Source organism: Cervus canadensis, chromosome 16, assembly GCF_019320065.1.
Source record: "Cervus canadensis isolate Bull #8, Minnesota chromosome 16, ASM1932006v1, whole genome shotgun sequence".
NCBI lineage: Eukaryota > Metazoa > Chordata > Mammalia > Artiodactyla > Cervidae > Cervus > Cervus canadensis.
The window spans coordinates 3,409,362-3,432,026 of record NC_057401.1 but is presented as its reverse complement, the minus strand read 5'-3'; the positions used below and the strand labels follow the sequence as shown (position 1 = coordinate 3,432,026).

The 22,665-nt window shown below is 38.2% G+C and overlaps 1 protein-coding gene across 7 annotated transcripts in view; it reads left to right on the top strand.

Moving 5' to 3' along the window:
• FBXW11 (F-box and WD repeat domain containing 11) overlaps positions 1-22,665 on the top strand; it is a 213,060-nt gene that overhangs the window by 65,925 nt on the left and 124,470 nt on the right. For 5 of the 7 annotated variants that reach the window (XM_043489015.1, XM_043489013.1, XM_043489018.1 and 2 more), the window contains 2 exons: positions 16,693-16,755; positions 19,792-20,017. In XM_043489015.1, coding sequence (XP_043344950.1) covers positions 16,693-16,755; positions 19,792-20,017 — 289 coding nt within the window. The remainder of the gene's footprint in view (positions 1-16,692; positions 16,756-19,791; positions 20,018-22,665) is intronic. The other 2 variants (XM_043489017.1, XM_043489020.1) reach the window with 1 other exon arrangement.

Sequence of the window (22,665 nt, the reverse complement as noted above, 5' to 3'; positions counted from 1 at the left end):
AAGAATACACAGAAGATTTATGCAAAAAAGATTTTCATGACCCAGATAATCACGATGGTGTGGTCACTCACCTGACATTCTGGAATGCAAATTCCACTGGGCCTTAGGAATCATCACTACGAACAAAGCTAGTGGATGGAATTCCGGTTGAACTAGTTCAAATCCTAAAAGATGATGTTGTGAAAGCGCTATACTCAATATGCCAGCAAATTTGGAAAACTCAGCAGTGGCCACAGGACTGGAAAAGGTCAGTTTTCATTCCAATCCCAGAGAAAGGCAATGCCAAAGAATGCTCAAACTACCTCACAATTTCACTAATTTCACACACTAGTAAAGTAATGCTCAAAATTCTCCAAGCCACGCTTCAATAGTAGTACATGAACTGTAAAATTCCAGATGTTCAAGATGGATTTAGAAAAGGCAGAGGAACCAGAGATCAAATTGCCAACATCCATTGGATCACTGATAAAGCAAGAGAGTTCCAGTAAAACATCTGCTTTATTGATTATGCCAAAGCCTTTGACTGTGTGGATCACAATAAACTGTGGAAAATTCTGAAAGAGGTGGGCATACCAGACCGCCTGATCTGCCTCCTGAGAAATCTTTATGCAGGTCAAGAAGCAACAGTTAGAACTGGACATGGAACAACAGACTGGTTCCAGATCGGGAAAGGAGCATGTCAAGGCTGTATATTGTCACCCTGCTTATTTAACTTCTATGCAGTGTACATCATGTGAAATGCCGGGTTGGATGAAGCACAAGCTGGAATCAAGATTGTCAGGAGAAATTTTGAACTGTGGTGTTGGAGAAGACTCTTGAGTCTCTTGGACGGCAAGGAGATCCAACGAGTCAATCTTAAAGGAAATCAGTCCTGAATATTCATTGAAGGGACTGATGCTGAAGCTGAAACTCCAGTACTTTGGCCACTTGATGCGAAGAACTTTCCACTCATCGGGAAAGACCCTGATGATGGGAAAGACTGAAGGCGGGAGAAGGGGATGACAGAGAAGATGAGATAGTTGGATGGTATCACTGATGCGATGGACATGATTTTGAGTAAGCTCCAGGAGTTAATGATGGACAGGGAAGCTTGGTGTGCTGCATTACATGGGGTCGCAAAGAGTTGGACACGACTGAATTGAAGATTTTAGTTTTAAATCTACCCCTTTGTTATTTGTTTTCTATTTGTTCCGTCTGCTCTTTCCCCTGCTTTTACTCTTTTCTGCTCTCTTTTGGATTAATTTAGTTTTGGCGTGATTCAGTTTTCATCTTTACCGTTGGTTTATTAGTTAAACCTTGCTTGCTTAATTTTTTTTTTCCTCATGGTTGTTGTAGCGTTTACAGTTCACATCTTTAACTTATCACAGCCTGTCCTGAAGTGATAAATACTGCTTTATGTATATGGAAGAAAGACCTTGCAGCTCTATACTTCCCCTTCCCTCCTCCCATCCTTGGTGCTGTTTGTTATATTACATTTTATTTCTATAAGGATATAGAGTCCTTGATATATTGTTGCTATTTTTGCTACTGTGTCATATTTATGTGTGTAAATACATAATTTCAAAAGCTGTTTATTTTTCTAGTGTTGTAGGTCAGTTATACTTAAGAACAAACAAACTTAGAGAAAATGTCAGATTTGTAGTTGCCAGTCAGGAGATACGGACTGGGAGACTTGGATTAAAGTGGTCAGTATTGCAATATTTAAAATGGACCAACGAGGACCTACAGTGTTATGTGGAGAGGAGTTGGGGAAGAATGGATGCATGTGTATTTATGGCTGAGTCCCTTTGGTGTTCATGTGAAACTGTCACAACACTTAATTGGCTATACCCCAATGGAAATAAAAAGTTTAAAAAAATTAAAATATTCTAAAGTAAAAAAAAGATTAAAGTTGTCAAAAGGTATAAAGACTAATACAAAGTTAAGGATTAATAAGTATTAGGAATATAATTACAACATATAATTAACAAAGTTAATATTGCTGTATGTTATATAGTTCATTAACCACTCCTCATTTCCCCTGGCAGAGCAGGAGCAACCATTCTATTGTCTGTTTCTATGAATTTGGCTGCTCTAGATACCTCACATAAACAGAATTGTACAGTATTTCTTTTTATAGCTGACTTATTTCCCTTAGCTTAGTGTCCTCAGTGTCCATCCATGCTATAATGTGTAGAAGAATTCCCTTTTTTTGAAGGCTGAGTAATGTCCCTGTGCATGTTTATACCGTGTATCATTTAGTGTTTCATCCTTCAGTGAACGTCTGGGCTGTTTCCACCTTTTGCTTATTGTGAATAATGCTGGTATATGGACATAGTGTATAAATATTTCTTTGAGACTTTTAATTCTTTTGGATACAGATGCAGAATTGGTCTTGCTGGATCATATGGTGACTCTGTTTTTAATTTTTTCATGAACTACCATTCACTTTTCCATAGCAGCTACCCCATTTCACATTCCTATCAGCAGTGTATAAGGGTTCTAGTTTATCCACATCCTTGTCAACACTTGCTATTTTCTGTGGCTTTGGTAGTAGTCATTCTGATAGGTGTGAGGTGATATCTCACAGTGGTTTTGATGTGCATTTCCCTGATGACTAATGAGGTTGAGTATCTTTCCCTAAGCTTTTTAGCCACTAGTATGTATATCTTCTCACAGAAGTGTCTATTCAAATCCTTTGCCCATTTTGAATTGATTTGTTTTTGCTGTTTAGTTTTAGTTCTTTATAGATTCTGAATATTAATCCCTTATCAGATGCATGCTTTGCAAACATTTTTTCCCATTTCTTAGGTTGAATTTTCACTCTGTTGATTGTATTCTTTGATGCACAGCAGTTTTAAGTTTTGATACAGTCTGATTTATATATTTTTATTTTTGTTGTCTTAGCTTTTGGTATCATATACAAGGAATCATTGCTAAATCCAATGTAATGAAGCTTTTCCTTTATCTCTTCTTCTAAGAAGTTTATAGTTTTAGCTGTTATATTTGGATCTTTGACCCATTTTGAGCACATATAATTTTTATATGTGCTATCAAGTAAGGGCCCAGTTTTATTCTTTGATATGTGGATATCTAGTTTTTCCAGTAGCATTTGTTGAGAAGACTGTTACTTCCCCATAGACTAATCCTGGTACCTTTATAAAAAATCGTTTGCCTGTGTATGTGAGGGTTTATTTCTGGGCTCTCTGCTCCAGTTGGTCTCTATATCTGTCTTTATGCCAGTACCATACTATTTTGATTACTGTAGCTTTGTAATAAGTCTTGAAATCAGGAAATGTGAGATGGTATTGCTGCTGTTTCTAAGATTATTTTGGCTATTCAGGGTCCCTTGAGAGTCTGTATGAATTTTAGAATGGGTTTTTCTGTATATGCAAAAACTCTTTTGAAATTTTGATAAGGATTGCATTGAATCTATAGATTCTTTGGGTAGTACTGACATCATAACAATATTGAGTCTTGTAGTTCATGGCTAAAAGCTCACTTTCCATTTATTTGTGGTTGTTCAACATTTTGAACTCCTCAGGTAGTCAATTATATTTTAAAGAAATTAAAAAATAGAAATATTATTTTATATATACTGTCATTTTTACCATTTTCCTCTTCATTTATCTCTGTATTCCCTCACTGGATTCAGGTATTCTTGTGGTTTTCCTTGTGTCTGAAAATCTCTATATTTCTTGTGCTAGAGATCTGAGAAGTAGATGAATGCAGAGTCCTGGGAGCCAAGTGACTGAAGTATATCAGGGAGGAGAGAATGCGCAAGTCTTTTTGACGGGTTCTGAAGTGTGAGCAATGAGAGTTGACCATTAGATTTTATGACTTATGAACTCTATTCTGATGAATAGAAATGATTAAACAAAAATGAAATTCAGTGTAGACATTCTTTTATTAAATACAAGTTCTTATGGATCCAGCATTTCCAGGAATTTGATCAAAGGAGGCAGTTATTCAAAGTAAGCATAAAGGTTAATTGTAGTTGTATGAGACAGTAAAAAGTTTAATGTTTACTACTTACCTGTGCTGAGTAAATTATGGGATGAAGTAAACTGTTGGCATTAAAAATGAAAATGAAGGTCTACAGTGATATGAAAAGATATCCATGACACATGTGAAAAGCAATTCTACTAGAGAGCATGCTTCAAACAGTTTTTTAATATATATATAAATCTATAGTTTGCAACTTTTGTAACCAAAATGCAAGTGATTGTTTCTGGATGATAGCACTTGGGTTGAATTTTCATATTTTAACTTTATTTGGATATTTTCTTTTGTGAAGTGCCTATATAAGTGTTTTACCTATTTTGGGGGAGGGGGGGTTGAGTGTATGTGTTTGCATTCCTTATTGATTTGAAGTGAGGGTTGATTTTCTTTTTTTAATATTCTGGATGTTTTATCAATCTTCTCTCACTTCATGGGTTGCCTTTTTTTCTTTTAAGTTTAATTCCTTAAAAATTGATATATTTTCTGTGTTGTAAAATTCATCCATTTCAGGTATGCAGTTCAGTGTTGTTCTATCACCATAAATCAGTTTTAGAGCATTTTAATCTTCAGTCTCTTAATGATGCTTTCAGTGAATGGAACTTTCTCATTATAATCCAGTTTATCAGATTTTTCTTTCTTGTTAGCAGATGCTTTATCCTGTTTAGGAAAGCTTTACCTATTCCATGGTCATGGAGATGATCTATGGGTTCTTCTAGAAGCTTACCTTTGACATTTAAATCTGCAGTCTATGTAGAATATACTTTTTCCCCTTGGTGAGAGGATAGGTAGGGCTCAAAATAAGAATACCCAGTTGATAGTCTTTTACTGGAAAGAGCGTTTTTTTCTCCACTGCACTGAAGTGTGTTACCTTAGTATTTAGTCAAGGGAACTCATATGTGTGGATCTGAGTTTGGATACAATTTTTGGTGGTGGTTTAGTTGCTAAGTTGTGTCTGACTTTTGTGACCCCTTGGACTGTTGCTCACCAGGCTCCCCTGTCCATGGGATTCTCCAGGCAAGAATACTGAAGTGGGTTGCCATTTCCTTCTCCAGGGGATCTTCCCAACCCAGGAATCAAACCTGGGTCTCCTGCATTGCAGGCAGATTCTTTACCGACTGAGCTACGAGGGAAGCCCTTTGTCTACCTTTATTCCTATATAATACTCTCTTTGTTACAAGAGCTATATAGTAGATCTTGATATTTCATAGTGTAAATTCTCTCACTTAGTTCTTCCAGATTGCCTTCACTGTATATATTTTCATAAAAAATTTAAAATCAGTGCAGTTGGTTGGAGTTGGGAGGGGAGTAGAATAAAACCTGCTGGAAATTTGATTGATATTGTGTTAAATTCATCATCTTACTCTTAAGTTTTTGGTGGTTTTGTTTGGTAGTTTTAATTGAATGATATAATTTCTAATGTGTGCTCAATGAGTGGTAGCTACTATTATTATAATTCATTGCTTTACAATTTCTTGGGTAGATTTTATGTTCGAAATCTTTGCTGAGTCTGCCAGGTTACCCCTTAACACAGTAATATGAGAAATGATTGTGATGTGGTATGGTATTTCTCTAACTTCCCTTCATATCCTTAGTAGATACTTTCATGTTTCTTTTAAAATAATTTATAGTAGAAGCAAAAGAGTAAAAATGTTTTTCTGGTTTATTGTTTTCCTCCTCTGAGCAATGTTTGCCCATGTTATTTCTTTTCCTTCAAGGTAGGCAGTATTATCCCTGTCCTATAAAAGAGGGAACCAAGTCCCAGAGAGAAGTCAAGTGACTTACCGGAAGTCCCACAGTTTGTAATTGGCAAAGCCTGGGATTTGCATTGGACTCCTGGCTCTGAAGGCCTGCTCTTTACATTTCAGCGGACTGACTGCCTCCATGTGCTGTGCTTCACGACTCAGCGTCTGTCGGCTGTTCTTCTGCTCCTGCTTCTAAAGCACCTTCTTTTTCTGGCTTTCTTTAGTAAACATGAAACACCTTACAAGTTTTGCTTTAAAGTTCTCTTCAGAGTCACTTCCTGAGCCCTAGGAAGCATTTAAATGCACATTCTGCCACCCATTCTCTGCTTACTTAGGGAGACTCTAGCAGACTTGTATCTGTGCTTGTTTTGGACCTTTTTAAACAGTCAAATAATTAATGAGGTGTTCTTCTTTTATCTAGGTAAATGAGTACTTTGGAGGTGATACGGGTGACTGCCTTTCTGAAAATAGATTTTGTTTCTTGCGTCTTTTCTGTGACAACCAGAAATGGTGTTTTATGGTTTCTTGCCCTACATGTTGAAATCTTGCTCATTGTAGACAGTTTGGAAAATATGGGAAGGGAGTTAAGCAGAAACAAGATTACCAGTTTGGTCATTACAATTAATAGGAAGATATACCTATAATAATTCTAAGTAATATTCATTGTCAGTATATACTTATTATACTACCCTACTTGTGTGTCAGGAATCATTCTAAGTGCTGAGAACACAGAATGGATAAAACAGCCAAACACTTCTGTCCTGTGGAGTTTAAATTTGACTAAAGGAGCCCATATTAAGTACCAGGATTATCTTTTAAAGTTTTCTCACTCAGGGAGAACCTGTTTTCACTTCCGCTTTGTAGATCAGGAAGCAGACACAAGTCAGATGTGTCTGCAGGATCTGACTCTGCTGGAAGTTGCAGTGACTAGTTTCTGTCTTTTAAAGTTAGAGCATATGTGTCTGGGGTCTTGGTGTGGCTCTTTCGGCTTTTTCAGTTTCAGTTTTTAAAAAGTCACTGTTCATTGTTATTTTAAAAAGAAATGTGTCTTCCTTAAGGAAAATTTAGATGGGGTATATAAGCAAAACAGAAAAATTACAGGGATAGTATTGCCAGCATTTTAACACTTTTTCCAGTTGCTTCTTTAAATAAAGTTTGATAGGTAAAACATTTGTAAAGATGGGATCATGCAGACTTATTTTGACTTGCTTTTTTCCCCATTTAATATAGTTTACATGGTTTTTTTATGTCACTATTCTTTTCAGATAGTATTTCACAAATTTTAGACAGGAGATTACAGCCTTCACAGTTCTGGACAAATCTGTATACCATTTGTTCTTTTGTTGTATATTTTTAAAATCTTATTTCTTTAAAAAAATATCAGAAAAGGGAACTATGTAGAGATTGGTTACTGTAAAAAAAAAAAATACCGTAGAAACAAAATGTGTAGTGAAATTCTAGCTAAACACAGTTACAGTAAACTGAACAAGAGACCAGTTCTTTATGTTAAAAACAAACAAAATATATACCCATACACACCAAAGACATGACAAAATCATTTTAAATTACGAAAGTGTAAGTGACCCACACATTTATCTACAGTAGAATGAGTGTATAATTTTTGAAGTACTGTACAGCAGTGAAAGAGAATGAAAATCTCTTTTGATATAATTAGGAGAATTGAAAGAAAACTGAAAACATGCAGTATGAGACCTGCTGTACTCCATTATCTTAACCAGGGGTTCTTCAGTGCTTTTATAGTAGGAAGTAAAAGTTATATTTAGACCTAATATACGTGAGCATACGTATTTATGTCTGTATACTATAGGCATGTTTGTATGTGTTAATATATATGTATTTGTGTCTGTATCACATACATATACTTTTTCACACAACGGCCCCCAATATTACTGTATTCCATCACTGAATGATCTTATATGAAATCTTAAGAGAAGCCCAAACAGACATTTTGGCCCAACCCAATAATATATAGAAAAAGTGCTACCATTTTAAATTGTAAGTTGCCATTATTATAAGAAATAGCCCAATTTCAGAGATGTTAAAATATTTTTTAAAATGTATGTTGTAAATGATGAAATAGCGGATATACTCTGTGTTTTGTTCTTACGTATTTCAGTTTTGTTTTTTTTTTTTAAATGCTGGTTATCCTTTAAATTGATACTGTGAGCTCCAACCTGCAGTTTGAAAAACATTGCATTCAAATTTTAGAATATGAGTCCTGATTCCTACTGTACATAAAAGCCAGTGTAGATGAGTTTTAGATATAAGTATAAAAATTAAAATTAAACTTCTAGGCTACTACACGAGAGAATAGTTTTATGACTTCAGGAGAAGAAATATTTCTTAAGGCATAAAAAACATAAATTATAATCAAGGAAATAATGATAAGTTACTTTTCATTAAAATTAATTACTTCTGTTTATCAAAATACACTGTAAAGAGAATGGAAAATTAGCTCACAGATTAGGAGAAGATCTTTGTAATAAAAACATTTGACAAAAGGACTCCATTCTAATATATGTAAAGTTTCTAGAAATCGAAAAGACTGTCACTAAAGTGACTTTTTTTCACTAAAAAATAGTGAAAAGCTTTAACTTCCACTTTACAAAAGACGTTATCCAAATGGCTAAGTTTACAAAAGGTCCTCAACCTCATTAGTCACCAGGACAATGCAGCTTAAAACTACAGAGAGATACTACTGTATACCCAACAGAATGTTAAAATTAAGCAAACAGAAAAAAACACCAAAAACAGAACCAGGAAAAAAAATTAAAAAGCCCCAAAACCCATAGCTGGTAAGGAGCAATAGAACTCACATAAACTGCTGATGGTATTGATTACTGGGTAATATTACTTTAGAAAAGTGGTAGTATATATTTCATAACCTAGCTGTTCTATCCTAGTGTAGATCTAACGAAATATATATCCATATATACCAAAAGACATGACAGTTATTTTAAATTCCAAAAGTGGAAGTGACCCACACATTCATGTGCAGAAGACTGAGTACATAATTTTTGAAATACTATACAGCAGTGGAAGAGAATGAATTACTACTTAAAGATCTCAAAATCACAATCTTAAGCAAAAGAAGCCAGACTCAAAATAGTATTATACAATATGATTCCATTTATGTAAAACTTAAAAAATAGGCAAAATGGATCTGTGATGATATTCAAAAAATAGAGGTTACCCTTAGCGTGTTAATGACTGGGCAGTGTTTGGGGTCCTAGTAGTGTACTTTATGTTGTTCTGAGTACTAGTTACATTTGAGAGTTAAGCTCTTCACTATGTTATGCTCAACTAGTTAAGCATAATAAAGCTTAACTAGTTAAGTTTTGAAAGAACTTAAATTTTCTCTTGTTGTATCATATTTTTAAATAACATCATAGTATTGAACATTTACATTGTTTTCTATTTTTCCATGTTATAAATTGTTGTAGCTACAATTTTGTGTAGGTTTACAGTTCTTTAGGATAAACTGCTATAAGTTAAATTATGTCCAGTGTTACGTTGTAATTTTTGAAGTTATATGTTGATAAATACTCTCTTTCTGAAAGGTAACAATTTGTAACCCTACCAAAGGTTAAAGTATATAAGAATTAAAGTTGCAAATTTAAGATAGGTGAAAAATTTCATCTTTTTTTGTTACTGTACTTGTTCATTTTTGACAGCCATTTAAATTTCTTGTTTTGCGATATTGATAGTTACTCTTTATTTGCCTATTAAAGTATTAATTTTGGTTTCCTAACCAAGAGCTCGTTATATATAGTAAGTTATTTACTGTATATCAAAATGTTTCTCCCAGTGTATTTGTCTTTAAAATTTGATAATGAACATATCTGAGTTAAAATTTTTTTAAGTCAAATCTAAACTTTATTTCTGTTTGGTAGCTGCTCTTAGGAATGGTTGTAGAGTTTTTTGCACTTGATTCTTCTTATCGATAGTATATATTGGTATATGAAATGAGGTAGCATTTAACATTTTTTATTATTATTCATTAAAAAAATTGTTTTGGACCCACACAGTGGCATGTGGGAGCCTAGTCCCCCAGGGACTAGGGATATCTATCCCTAGTCTATCTATCTATATCTATCGATCTATATCTATATCTATCTATATCTATCGATCTATATCTATATCTATCTATATCTATCACAGGGATAGAACCTGTGACACCCCCTGCATTAGAAGGAGTCTTAACCACTGGGCCGCCAGAGAAGTCCCTAACTTTTATTTTTAATACTCTTTCTTGAAAGATCCCTCTTCCCCTTATTTGAAATTCTAACTTCATCATATGCAAATTGTAAGTGTAAATGAATCTGTTTCTTGACTTTCTGTTTTGTTTCATTGGTCTTACTTTGTCAGTACCACACTACTTTCATTATTGTAGCTTTTAAGGAAGATTTAAAAATCTAATAACATAGGCATAAAAAATTTTGTGAGGAAAGGAAGAAACATCTCCTTTATTTATTCTTCCAGATACCTTAGTATAATCTTGTCTTGTAATGTTAATAACAGCCATTAAAAACTTGACTGAAACTATAGGTTAGGCAAGTTGGAAGGAAACTTACTACATTAGTAATATCATGTACAGTAATTTCAGTCAAACTCCCAATGGATTTAAAATTTATTACTACTTTTTATTGTACAAAGAAAACCACTAGTTTGTTCCTAAATTTTAATGTTTGTGTGGAGGGAGGAGAAGATTTCTGATTAAGTTGGACTTATTGGTGGCTGGAATCATTGTATTAAAAAGACTTGAATGCGTAGACACATACATGATGCATAGAACTTCCTTCTGAGTTGCAAGAGTAGTATGAAAGATAGGGGCTGCTTTTTTGGACAAGTTTGTCTCCTCTTTGAATGCTTCTGGCTTTCCACTGATCTCATTTTTCCAGCAATGTGTTGGTTAACACTAGGGAAGAATTGTAGGCTAGGTTAGGGGCCAATCTGGCATTAACAGTAACAACTCAAAGGTGTTTGATATGCCTGTAACAGTCATTGTTCCATGGATTTACCTTTCGTTTATGCAAGTAGTAACTGGCATACTAAATCTAGACTTTTCTGCTTGGTCTGGTCTCAAACATATCATCTCTTCCTGCTTCCTAACTGTATTTGAGATTTCTTCTCTGGCTTGATGCTCCGTCTTTTTTTTTTTTTTTTAATGTTCCGTGGAAAATCAAGTGTTGTTTGTTGGTTGGTCTGTTTGATGTGTCGAAGATGAAAAGGTGTTTAAATTTTTTTTTAATATTTGTAATTTTTTGTACTTTTTGGAATTTCATTCATTATATAAAAGTACACATTATTGTCTTTATAGATTTTTGCCTTTTAGAGAGGTTTAAAGCCCTGTATGTTATTTACTGGTTTGACTTGAATATTGCTCTCCTTGCAGTGATGACTTTTGCTTTCCTTTTAATTTGAATTTTCCTGTTAATGTTTTTGCTTATTGCTTTTAGCCTTTTTGTGTGATTTTTGTTATGCTTACCATTGTGGGCAGGGGAATGCCCTGATTCAATTTCGTTTTATTAAAAAAATGCTGGTTACAGCCCATTAAATTGATTTCATAGGCTACAGCCAGCAGTTGGAAAACACCTGAGTCTTTTTCTGTATAGAAAGTTCCTTTATTTCTGAGTACAGCAGACCTAGACCAGAGCCCCACGTGTCTTATTTATTGTGTAACTCTTAACCAGTTACTTACTTCTCTGACCCTCAATTTCTTCTGTAAAATTGGAATATCTACTTTCATATTTTTTCTGAAGAGCAAAAGATACTGGATGAAACAAGCCTGGTACGGAGACTAAGTAAGTCTGTCTGATAGCGTTTTGCACCATGTATCTGTTGCCCTTAATTTCTTAAATCCAAAAATTTAAAAACACAGAGAAAGTGGTAGAATGCCCCATGTTTTCTAAGGTCTTTTGTAAGGTTTTTAGTTTTGCTTTGGTTTTTGTTTTTGCTTCGCCTCAGGAGTAAAGAGGCGAGTTTTTGATATGAATCTTACACTGATAAGCATTTCTTGTCAGGAAGCCAAAATGCAGAATTTGTAGCATTTTTAAAGTAGGAAGTTGATTCCTCTTATGTAACTCTTTAGGGAATTTTCCAAGTGAAGTATATTCTGTGTTAGTTGGTGGCACCTACTGGCAAAGATAAATCACTGCTTAGAGCCTGCTTCGCTTTTACCGAGGGACCCCATGTAGCAACGGGGGAAGGTGCCTGGGAGTGGGAGGGGAGTGGATTGTGTTCAGCCAGGCGGACGTCTCCTTTGCCCCAGAAAGGGTCTGTGGTGAGATGGGAGGAGGGAGAGTCAGGCCAGGGTGCTGGCCTAGTCTGTGTAGTGTGGCGCTCTTATTAAGAGGCTGTGAAATTTGGGAAAGCTAGGTTAAACTAACCTAGCCTCATCTGTAAACTAAGAGATATTACAGCACCTTTAGTATCTCTTTTTTTTAATTAATTTATTTTTTATTGAAGGATAATTGCTTTACAGAATTCACCTTTAGTATCTTAATGAAGTATATCATCATCTCTGGGAGTGGAGTGGGGGCATCACTCATGTAATGCACCACATTTGTCAAACGTAATTAGGCCATAGGATCCTTTTTTCTCTGAGCATCTCTTAGGTTAACCTGGAATACTCTTTGGAAATGGTCCTCTGGTTAGTGAGCTTGAGAGCAGCATTTTCACTTTGGCATCTTCTCCTAAAAGTTTTGTAAGAGAAGGGACAGACATTAGATTCTCATGGTATTTGGTAGTTTGGAAATAACCACGTGTTGGGACAGAGTTAACGATGGTATCAATGCAGTTTCCTTAGGATGGTGGTACTACATGGACTACATCATTTTGCCTTAGCAGTAATTTTAAGGCAGAGATAAACATAAAAATTACTGGGAGAACTTTAAATCAAAGCAAAACACATATACCTAGGCTCCATCCACCCTGGCCTCCTGTTTGGTCAAAGACATGCTTTGTTATTTTATCACATTTGAGACACCTTTGAGATCTAATGAAAACTCTGGATCTTTCTGGAAGAATGTATACACACTTTTGTGTACAACTTCATGATATTTATCACCCTCGTGCATACCCCGAAGCCCAAGAATCTCTAGTATAAAGAACTTATATCAAGTTTTCCTGAATAGGAATTGAATGGCAAGCAGGATTTATCCCAGAATTCAGATACCTGTGTACTCCATGAATTACTTGACCATAGATTAGACTGTGTTTAAAGAAATCGCATACTGTCACAGGGGTCAAAGGAAAGAAGCCTGGAGAGAAAGGCCAGATCTGAGATGGCAGTATTTTTAGTGTATTTGCCCAAGAAGGAGAGTTGAGGAGCTCACACGCCTAGGGCAGTGGCTCTCGAGTGGAGGGGGCAGTATTGTTGCCCCGCATGCCCTCACCCACACAGCACACACCACAGTGCACTGACGTTGGGCGGTCATTCGGAGATGCTTGCTGGCTATCACAGTTAGGGCTGGGAGGGGTTTGCTACTGGCCTCTAGTGGGGAGAAGCCAGGAATGCTACTTAACATCCTTTATTGTACATGACAGCCCCCCCCAACAGGAAATTAATCTGGCTCCAAATGTCACTAGTACTAAGGTTGATCTGCCTTAGAGTCTAGCTGCTTCTCGCTAGATTTTATCTTCTGTTGGTAGTAGGAAGGGCTACATGTTTTATATGCATGTGGTGCTTCTTAGTAGGTGGAGGAGGAAAGAGATGATGATGAGAAGGTAGGAAGTGATTAAGCCATGTTGGTATTTCCAAGAAGGTCCTTTCCCAGAAGTGTCGGAGGCTTAGAGAGGATTTCAAGTCCCAGATTGGCTTACCTCATGGTTTACTCTGAGAGCTGGGATGTAGGAAGCCACCTTTCTTTTCTCCTGGAAGGAAGGCTCATTGTTTGTTCTTACCCCACCCTTGCACTCGTGACCTTTCATTTACTAAACCTTTAAGAAATAAAAGTCAAAGCGATTAAAAAAGAAAAAAAAAATACCTGTGGCTCTGAGAAAATTCTATTCTTGCCACCCATTGTTATTCCTACATATAGCAGGTGGCAAAAGATAATGGGGACTAGGAAAGGTATATATTGTGTTTACCAAAAGTGGTCATTTCCTTTGTCTCCCAGAGTCTTTGTGTGGTGAAGCGGGAGGAGGAAGGAGCCATGTCATGCTACCGACCCAGTCCAGGGTTTACCAGTGCGCGGCGCTCTTGGTTAGAGATTGTAAAGCGGAGCAGGGAGGTGGGTGGCCATATCCAGTAAATTAGGGAGAGCTGGAGTAAACGAATCTAATCTGATTTTTTAAATTGTGAGATGTTACAGAGCCACATCTTTGGAGAAGGAAATGGCAACCCACTCCAGTAATCTTGCTTTGGTGAATCCCACGGGCAGAGGACTCATGCGGTTGCAGAGTCGGACATGAGTGAGTGACTGACACGCACTTCAGTATCGTAGTGAAGTGCCGTGTGTGTGTGTGTGTGTGTGTGTGTGTGTGTGTGTCTGGTGGGGGTGGGAAGGGAGGAAGAAGATGGTGGTAGCGTGGGGAGAGCATGCACAGGAGCTTGCAGGATTTCTCAAGCTTCATTAGACTCCAGGACCCTTTTTACTCTGAGCATCTCTTGTATCACCTGGATGACTTTTTGGAAAAGATCCTTTGATCAGTGTTGAAGCATTTTTCCCTTTGACATCTTTCCTGAAGACTTTATAAGAGAAATTGAAAAAATATGTATTCTAGCCCCCACAGTACTCTCTTAAATACAGTTTTACTAAATTGTATGTATGTCTTTATCCACTTTCGTCAAGCGTTAAGAGAATAGTTGCTATTTTTATGGGGGGTGGGAGTTTCCTTCTTACCTCTGTAAATAAACACTATTTCTCTGTTTTGGAATGACTGAAAGGAAGAATTAAATTTTCTTACTGGAAAGACAGTTGCTTCTTGTATAGTCTGCCTTTTTGTTTCCTCCTTGAGTGAGGAAAGTACTGAGGTAGCTTATGTCAGAATAGCTCTGGCAGATTTAGGCTCCCATATTTTTAAAGTCTTGAGTTCAAAACACTGCACATCTTTTTCCATCCATCCTCCACTTGGCATGCTCACCTCTGCATGTTTCTTCTTGCCGCTCTCTCAGAACCCAGGACATTGAGACGTTGCACGTTGCCATGCCTTTGTAACTACCGGTCACACCCCAGTGGTATACTGAGACACTGTTCCCGCTTTCCCGCTGTTTCCACTTTCTCTGTTCCACTGTGGAAACCTGCCACCTTTATTAATCCATTCCTCCAAGATGGCAGCAAGAGGGAAATATTTGGAGAGAGGAATACTACTTCTGTTCCCGTATTCTTCATCCCGCTTTCGCCTTTCAGGCTCGTTTATTACTGCCACCAATCCTGACCTGCTTGGGATGCTTGGACACACTGCCTTCCTTTCTGACTCACGGTCAACGTGAACATACGGAGCCCTGCACTGCAGGCCTTGGTGTTCTGTGATCTGTGAGGTTTTACCGAGGAAGCCAGTGTCTTCTCCCTATCAGGCAAGCATCTGGAATCTTTCTTTCAGAGTCTGAGGTCAGAAAATCGTGAGGAGATAACACTTAAGGGAAAGTAGCAGGGTGTGAGCAGCTTTGAACACCCGTCAGACACCAGCCGCTGTACTGTGCTCTCGGTCCCCACGGCTTTGCGTGGTTTGTTTTTGTCCGTGCATGGAACAGCCTGCTCAGGATTTCTCTCTCTGTCACAGACACACACACACACACACCCTCCCTCCCTCCATTCTGCCTCTCTCTTTGCTTCCAAAGCCTTTGACTTTCCCGCTTCACTGTTCTACATCTCTAATCAGACCCTGCTGTGAGACCTGCGGACCACTGTTGTCGTCGCACGGTGATTCTTCTGCCACCGCCTACATTGGGTGTTTTCAGATGGATTGTTTGGAAATACTGTATGTGTCTTTTAACATTTTACAACTTGAAGAATGTAAAGGAAAAAGAGGGAAGATTTAAGAGAGAGGTTTATCCTCTATAGGCAATAAACAGGGTCTTGTAACACTTAACTTCAACAGATCTACAGGATCTTTTTGACTAATACTATGGGACAAATGTTGTAGTTTAAATTATATACCCCAATCTTGAGATTTTAGATTTGGGAAGAGAGAGACTGCCATCCATAAATGAGTTGTTCTTCCTTTCAGAATACAACTCTCCCACTTCCCCTTCTCATTAAGTTTCCATTTAGCTATTAGGTAGGAGCTTCAAAAGGGAAAATCCAATCATGTATAATCTCCAGTTAATGGGCATCTATTGAGCGACTAGGTCACCAGAAAGAATAATTACACAGTGCCTCTTTGTGCAGTAAACACAAAAATCAAAAGCTAATGCATTCCCAAGGCAAGCCAGATTGTTACTGGCTTAACAGCATCCTCCTCTTAAGGGGAGAAGACTGGCACCCACCATGCTCGCTAGGGGAGATGGCAAAGCCGTTCCTAAAAACAGGACTATCCAGGGGGGAAAGAGAGGAGCAGGGGGCTCCCAGGGCTTTGTCACTGCTAACTGCTGATGGCTGGGGTGGGCTACTGAATAGCAGGCATTCTAGTAAATGTTTTGTGCAATCATCAGGAACTTAGTGGGTCTCTGGGGCTTCTTTCCATGAGTTATAAGAGTAACAGCAATGATTGAGGTAGTTTCAGCCCCCTTCCCATAATTCAATTCAACCTGTTTTCTCAGTATACCCAACCTTCATAAATAGAAGGTTTATGCTTGCTTTTGTCCAACCACTAACTGTATTAATTTATGAAGGATAAAAACACCCCTGTTGACCCAAAATGACACGTGTTAGCCATAAGTCAAACAGCTCTTGGGTTGGTATTGGTACACTCTAGTTTGGGTTTTCAAAATTATATTTTGGTGTAGTTATTTAGGATTTGCAAAACTCGGCATAATTCAAATAACCTGTTTTTCCCCCCTTAGAACACTTCAGTTATGGAGGATCAAAATGAAGATGAGTCCCCAAAGAAAAGTACTCTTTGGCAGGTAGGAACGGCGGCGCACAGAGAAGACAGAGCCGACTTACTGGGGATGAGGTGCCCCCTCAGCGCCTGTCCTCAGTGAGGCTGAGAGTCACGGGCTTCTTTCTTCTGTGCAACTGTGCTAGTTTCAGAATCCACCCTAATTTATCTTCTGTTCCTTAGGGAGGTGTCATTATCAAGAATTTGGGAGTTTACAGCAAGGTTCTGAAGTTGGCTGCAGCCCAAAGATATTCAGTCTTTGGGGCTACAGTCTAAGCACAGATGGACAGTGGTGGTGTCCTTTGTCAGCAGCGTGGAACCTGGCCACGTACCAGTGTATGCACTGACCTTCTCTCCCAACCGCCACCCTTTCCCCCCATTTCCTTTTTAGTGTTTGCCTTTTCCTTTTAAATTCAGTTTCCTTTTCTCCTGGCTCTGTTTTAGTTTGCCAGTTTCCCTCCCCACCCCCCAGGTTTTTGGGAAGGTGGGAGGTGGAGAGCATATACATTTCATGATTTGATGTTTTTCATCAACCATTATGGTACACATAGTTTTCCTTTCATGAAGATACAGTTGCAGGCAAAACAAATCTAAATCCGAAAACAATGATGATTAATAAAGAAAATATTCTCTGGGTTCATTTGAGTTGAAGCAAAGGAGTAGTTTAGTTATTAACAAGAATAAAGTGTCCCCAACAAATTTAAGATGAAAAGTAACAAAGTGGTGCAATTCCAGGAAGATCTCTCTGGGCCAAGCAGGTGGTTAGAAATAGAAATGGAAAATGTGCTGTAGAGTTAAGCACATGCTGTTATTTTAGGGGGAACTGTGCGCAGACTGACTTCTGTTCCCTCCTTGGTATTTTGCAACAGGATTCTCTTAATTTACTATTGATTTTTCAATTCACAGTGGTTCTTAACACTTTCATTTTCAGGCTTTTTTTCATCTGTCTTTCAATAGACTAGTTAATGGTATACCAGTGCTCTAGGGAGGCTAGAGGGCTAGGAACCCTTCTGAAAATGAAATAATAACCCTTTTGCTTATCAAGTGAGATAATGAGTGTGAAAGTATTTTGTGAATTACAAGGCAGTACACAAATGCTAGTTGTTACCATACTTATATTTAACCTGTTAGGAACGCAGTTATTTTGGCAAATTATTATGAAGAAATATAGGAAGAAAAGGGGAAGGAAAAAATACACAGCTTTCTCTCTCAAGATGAGGCACTTTTACCGTTTTCATGTTTATTCTTTACTCTGTCTTGGCGGGTACCCCTTAACGCAAATTATTGTGATCATATGCTATATAAAATTCTTTTGTTCCTGATACTTCATAAACATGTTCTCTTCTTATTAAAATCTTACTTTAAATGGCCGCTTTATAGTACTTTGTGTAGATGTATTATAATTCACTTGAACCAGTTGCCTGTAACTGGGTAGTTTTTTTCTAAGTTTTCCTTATTATAACATTATGGTGAACATTCTTATGCTTAAAAGCAGCAAAGATGCTCCTGTGCTAGCCACAGCAAATACTTGTAATTTCATCTGACTGTTTTGAATGCTGATGTTTTGGTCCTGTTCAGGACGAATGCTTGACCACAAGGAGCGTCAAAACTCTCGCTCAGTGCTGCCCCCTGGTGGCGCCTGGCGTCAGCGAGCTCTCCATCACCCAAAGACTGCAAGGGGGAGACAATTAGATGGGGAAGTGGTGAGATAAATGAGGAGGGAGATAAAAACCTTCCAGGTTTATACCTCTAAATGTCGACAAGAGAACTTGCTTCAGATAGGAAGGATTTTTTAATATTTTACCAAGGAAGGTCAAAGACTCTGTTGGATATTTACAAAGGATGTTTTCTTTCTGGGGTGGGTTCAGTCTACTTTGTTAGGGGATGTACTGATAACAAAAGCTCTTGGTTCTTCCCATGTAAGACTTCTGAGATAAGCTTCTAATGGAACTAATGAATGTTTGTGATACAATTCTTCAGTTTTCAAAATTCTCTTGTATGTTATTCCTTCTAGTGTTACACATGAAGAGGCTGTCAGAATAGTGATGGACAGATGGCCTGGCAAATGTTTGACAAAAGTATTGAGGTTATTTTGTTTGTAAACAGGGAAGTTACTGAGCCTTATCGGAAGCAGTTGTGGCTTCAGTCTAGGGATTTGGATTTTTTTGGGTATTGTTGTCCAGATGCAGTGTATGCAGTTTGTTTTTTAAAAATGTACTGGTTGTATGCATAGGCCATGTAGATTTGATGAGAGATGCAGCCATTAGTGTAGGAGTCTGTGGAATATCCACAGACAGACTAAATAAGATGAGGAACTTTTCAGGCATATGTGGTTTGCCTGGGGTAACTTTCAGAGTCGGTGATCAGAAAGAGGGAGTGTAAGTCTATAAACTATTTTGTCAGCAGTTTAGCAGCCCTGGAAATAATACAGAGGCGATTGAAACTGTTAGGTAAAATAAAGCTATTTAGATTGAATTGCTTTCTGGTTTCTCTGTTACAGAGAGCAGTGGTTTTCAGCGTGAGGTCTCTGAAGTGCAGTCTTTAGACAGGCAGCATCAGCATCATCCAGGCTCTATTCCAGAGTGGCCCCTGGCAGTCTCTGTTAATATACTCCTTTGTTATCTGATGCATGCACAAGCGTGAGAACTGTTTGCATAAATGCATATAGCTTTACCTTTCAACTCTGAGGAAGGAAAACAAACCATTAATAGTCAATTGCCACTTTGCCAAGTTGAACAGGTTTTCTCTGATGGTCTTCTCCAACATTAGTTAATTGATAACAACATAGTTTGGGAATAAGCTTTGGAGGATGATAATTTAGGACACCACTTAACTTTACAAAGAATTCTGACTTTGTCATTTACTTTAGTGACTAATTCAAGTACATGATCTCTGAATACATTTTTAATTACTGCCTGAATTAATAAAGGAATGAGTTTGGCTTTAGGATAAAACTGGCATTTTAAGTATAAATACACGGCAAAAATATGTTTCTGATGAGAAGACTATTTAGATTCATTTTCCTTGTCAAACTAATTACTCTTTTGTTTTTCTAAAATAGATAAGTAATGGAACATCATCAGTGATCGTCTCCAGAAAGAGGCCATCAGAAGGAAACTATCAAAAAGAAAAAGACTTGTGTATTAAATATTTTGACCAGTGGTCTGAATCAGATCAAGTGGAGTTTGTGGAACACCTTATTTCACGAATGTGTCATTACCAGCATGGACATATTAACTCTTACCTGAAGCCCATGTTGCAGCGGGACTTTATTACCGCTTTACCAGGTAACCATGTTTGTCTGTAAAAAACTGAAAAGTGGAGGAATGCCTGTCCCCAGAGCCTAGGTGGAGCCAAGTAGGTGTTTGCAAAGTGAATGAGTGAGTGAATATAGTGTGAGACAGCATTTCTTTGGGATACACACTGTATTTTGATATGTGGTACTAGAAGAAGAGTTATAATTTAGCATCTGTCTAGTGTTGACCACTGCTTAATACTGTTGCTACATTAAGTAATGCTATTATATATATTTTTTGATGTGGTCGCTGTACAATCTGCATTTTGCCTTTGTAATACAGTATTTATTTTTTACTGTGGGACAGTTTTTCTTACAGTGTTTAGAAAGTGTCCTCAGATCTAAGATGTTCACTTATATCTGAAGTGACATTCAGGGAATGGCAGAAAAGTATTGGGGAAATTGATAGCGTGTCTCAGTGACTTTCTTGAAACTTACTTCTGCATCTTCTCCCTCACTGCCTCACCCCTGCTTGAATGTGTCCTTCTCCTCCTCTGTCTCCCCCTCCTCACCGCGCCCCTCCGTTGTTTACTTTGGATAGACTACTTTTACAGCGGTTTTAGGTTCACAGCAGAAAGTAGTTTTCACCACCCCTCCCCGCCCCCAGCAACCACGAGCACAGCCTCCCCACCATCAGCGCCCCACGTCAGAGCGGTATGTTTGTTACAGGACCTGAACCTACCTTGACATGTCATCATCACCCAGAATGCTTTGTAAGGTTCACTCTTGATGTTGTCCGTTCTGTGGCTTTTGGCAAATATATAATGACATGTACCTGTCATTATAGTGTCCTACATAAGTGTTCCACGGATCTGAAAACCCTCTGTGCTCTGCCTGTTCGTCCCCGTTTGATTTTTTGATCACTTGTTAATTCTTTTCCCTCTTTTTAAAAATTTTTTGTTTTAAATTTGTCCAGGTAGAATAGGGAGGTTTCACTCTTGAAGAGAATTTGAGAATGCTGGCCAGAACACTTTGCTCTGACATGGTCAGGGTAGCCTGGAAGTAACAGCTGTCATGCCAGGATTGGCCTAGAAAGAGCAGTAGCATTGCTGCCAGCCCTGCCGTTTGTGAGAGCTTCTGCATGGCTCCTCAAAGAGGAGCTTCTCTCTTAGCCTGATTGATTTACAGCGCATTCCCAGGTGGGACTAGTGGTAGAGAACCTGCCTGCCAGTGAAGGAGACATAAGAGATGTGGGTTTGATCCTTGGGTCAGGAAGATGCCCTGGAGGAGGAAATGGCAACCCACTCCAGTATCTTTGCCTGGAGAATCCCATGGACAGAGGAACCTGGCGGGCTACGGTCCGTAGAGTTGCAGAGTTGGACACGACTGAGGTGCCTTAGCAAGCACACATGAATGCATCACAGCTCCACAGTCTGAGCATTTCCCACAGTAAATAGGACCTGGGCTCAGGCTCCAGACCTGAAACCTGGGGCTGCAAAGGGACATGGCAGCCCCTGGCTTCTGATCTGTCTTTCAGAGCTTGTGAGTTTACTTCCTACAGTGGTAGTGTTTAAGGATATTTGAGAGTTAGCTTAGAAAAACTTGACCCTACTGTTCTTTTTGTGCTGAAAATAATAGCATTATTTTCCTCATTTCTTGAACTAGTATTTCTGGGAACCCTCTTTTTCTAGAGTCATAGTATTTCATTGTTGAAAGGGACTTTGGGTGCCACTCAGTGCTGTTTTTCCTTAGATAGGTTATAAAGCCAAGGATCAGAGAAATTGGATGAAATGCCTAAGATCACACATCTTGGCTATTGTGATTGTGTGGTGATGATGGGGGTTGGTTCAAAAGTTAGTGCGAAAGCTGAAATTACTTGCAGTTAAGATTACTCTGGACAGTTCCTTAAACTGGTCCCAAGTATGCACTACATGGCTTACAATCCATTTCAGTAACTCATACTTTTAATTAAAGAGAGAGAGCATGGAAGAGAAAGAAAGAGATATACTTTTAATTGTATGAGAGAGAATTATCCGTGACTCTAAGTAAGGTGAATGCACATGTGCTGCAGCTCCTCTGTGTATGTAGAGTTCAGAACTCAGAACCCCCAGCATCCATGCTCTGCTACTGACACCAGGAGAAGACAGGGTGGTTTTTGTTGTATATATATATATATACACACATTATTTTAAACGGGAGGTTGATTTCTTTGCAGCACTGTGCTGGCCTCTGCCACACAGAGGTGTGAGTCAGCCGTCGGCATGCGTGTGCCCCCGTTTGAGCCTCCCCAGCCCCTCTCCCGCGCTCTGGGTCGTCACAGCCCTGAGTTGAGCTTGCTGTGTTACACAGCAGCTTCCCGTCAGCCCAAGTGGACACCTGCACTTGTTCCTCTTAAGTGCTTTTAAATAAATGAAGCTGTGCTTCCATCTTTTCAAGCAGATCTGTTCTGTTTGCTTGTTTGCTTTCCATTGTTTTGTTTTTTCTCTATAATTTGCTTCTCACACATTTTAGAATACCAGGGAACCCAACTGGTATTTACAGAATATCCACGAGGTGGCACTGTTGAAGTTCTCTTGATTTGCAGAGTGTAGTTCTGAGGCAACCCCTTTTCTTGGGGAGTGTACAGAGTTGGAGAAGAGACAGAACAGATGAACATGTGTTATGTATATAAATATGGTTAGTATAATTGCATACAATTCA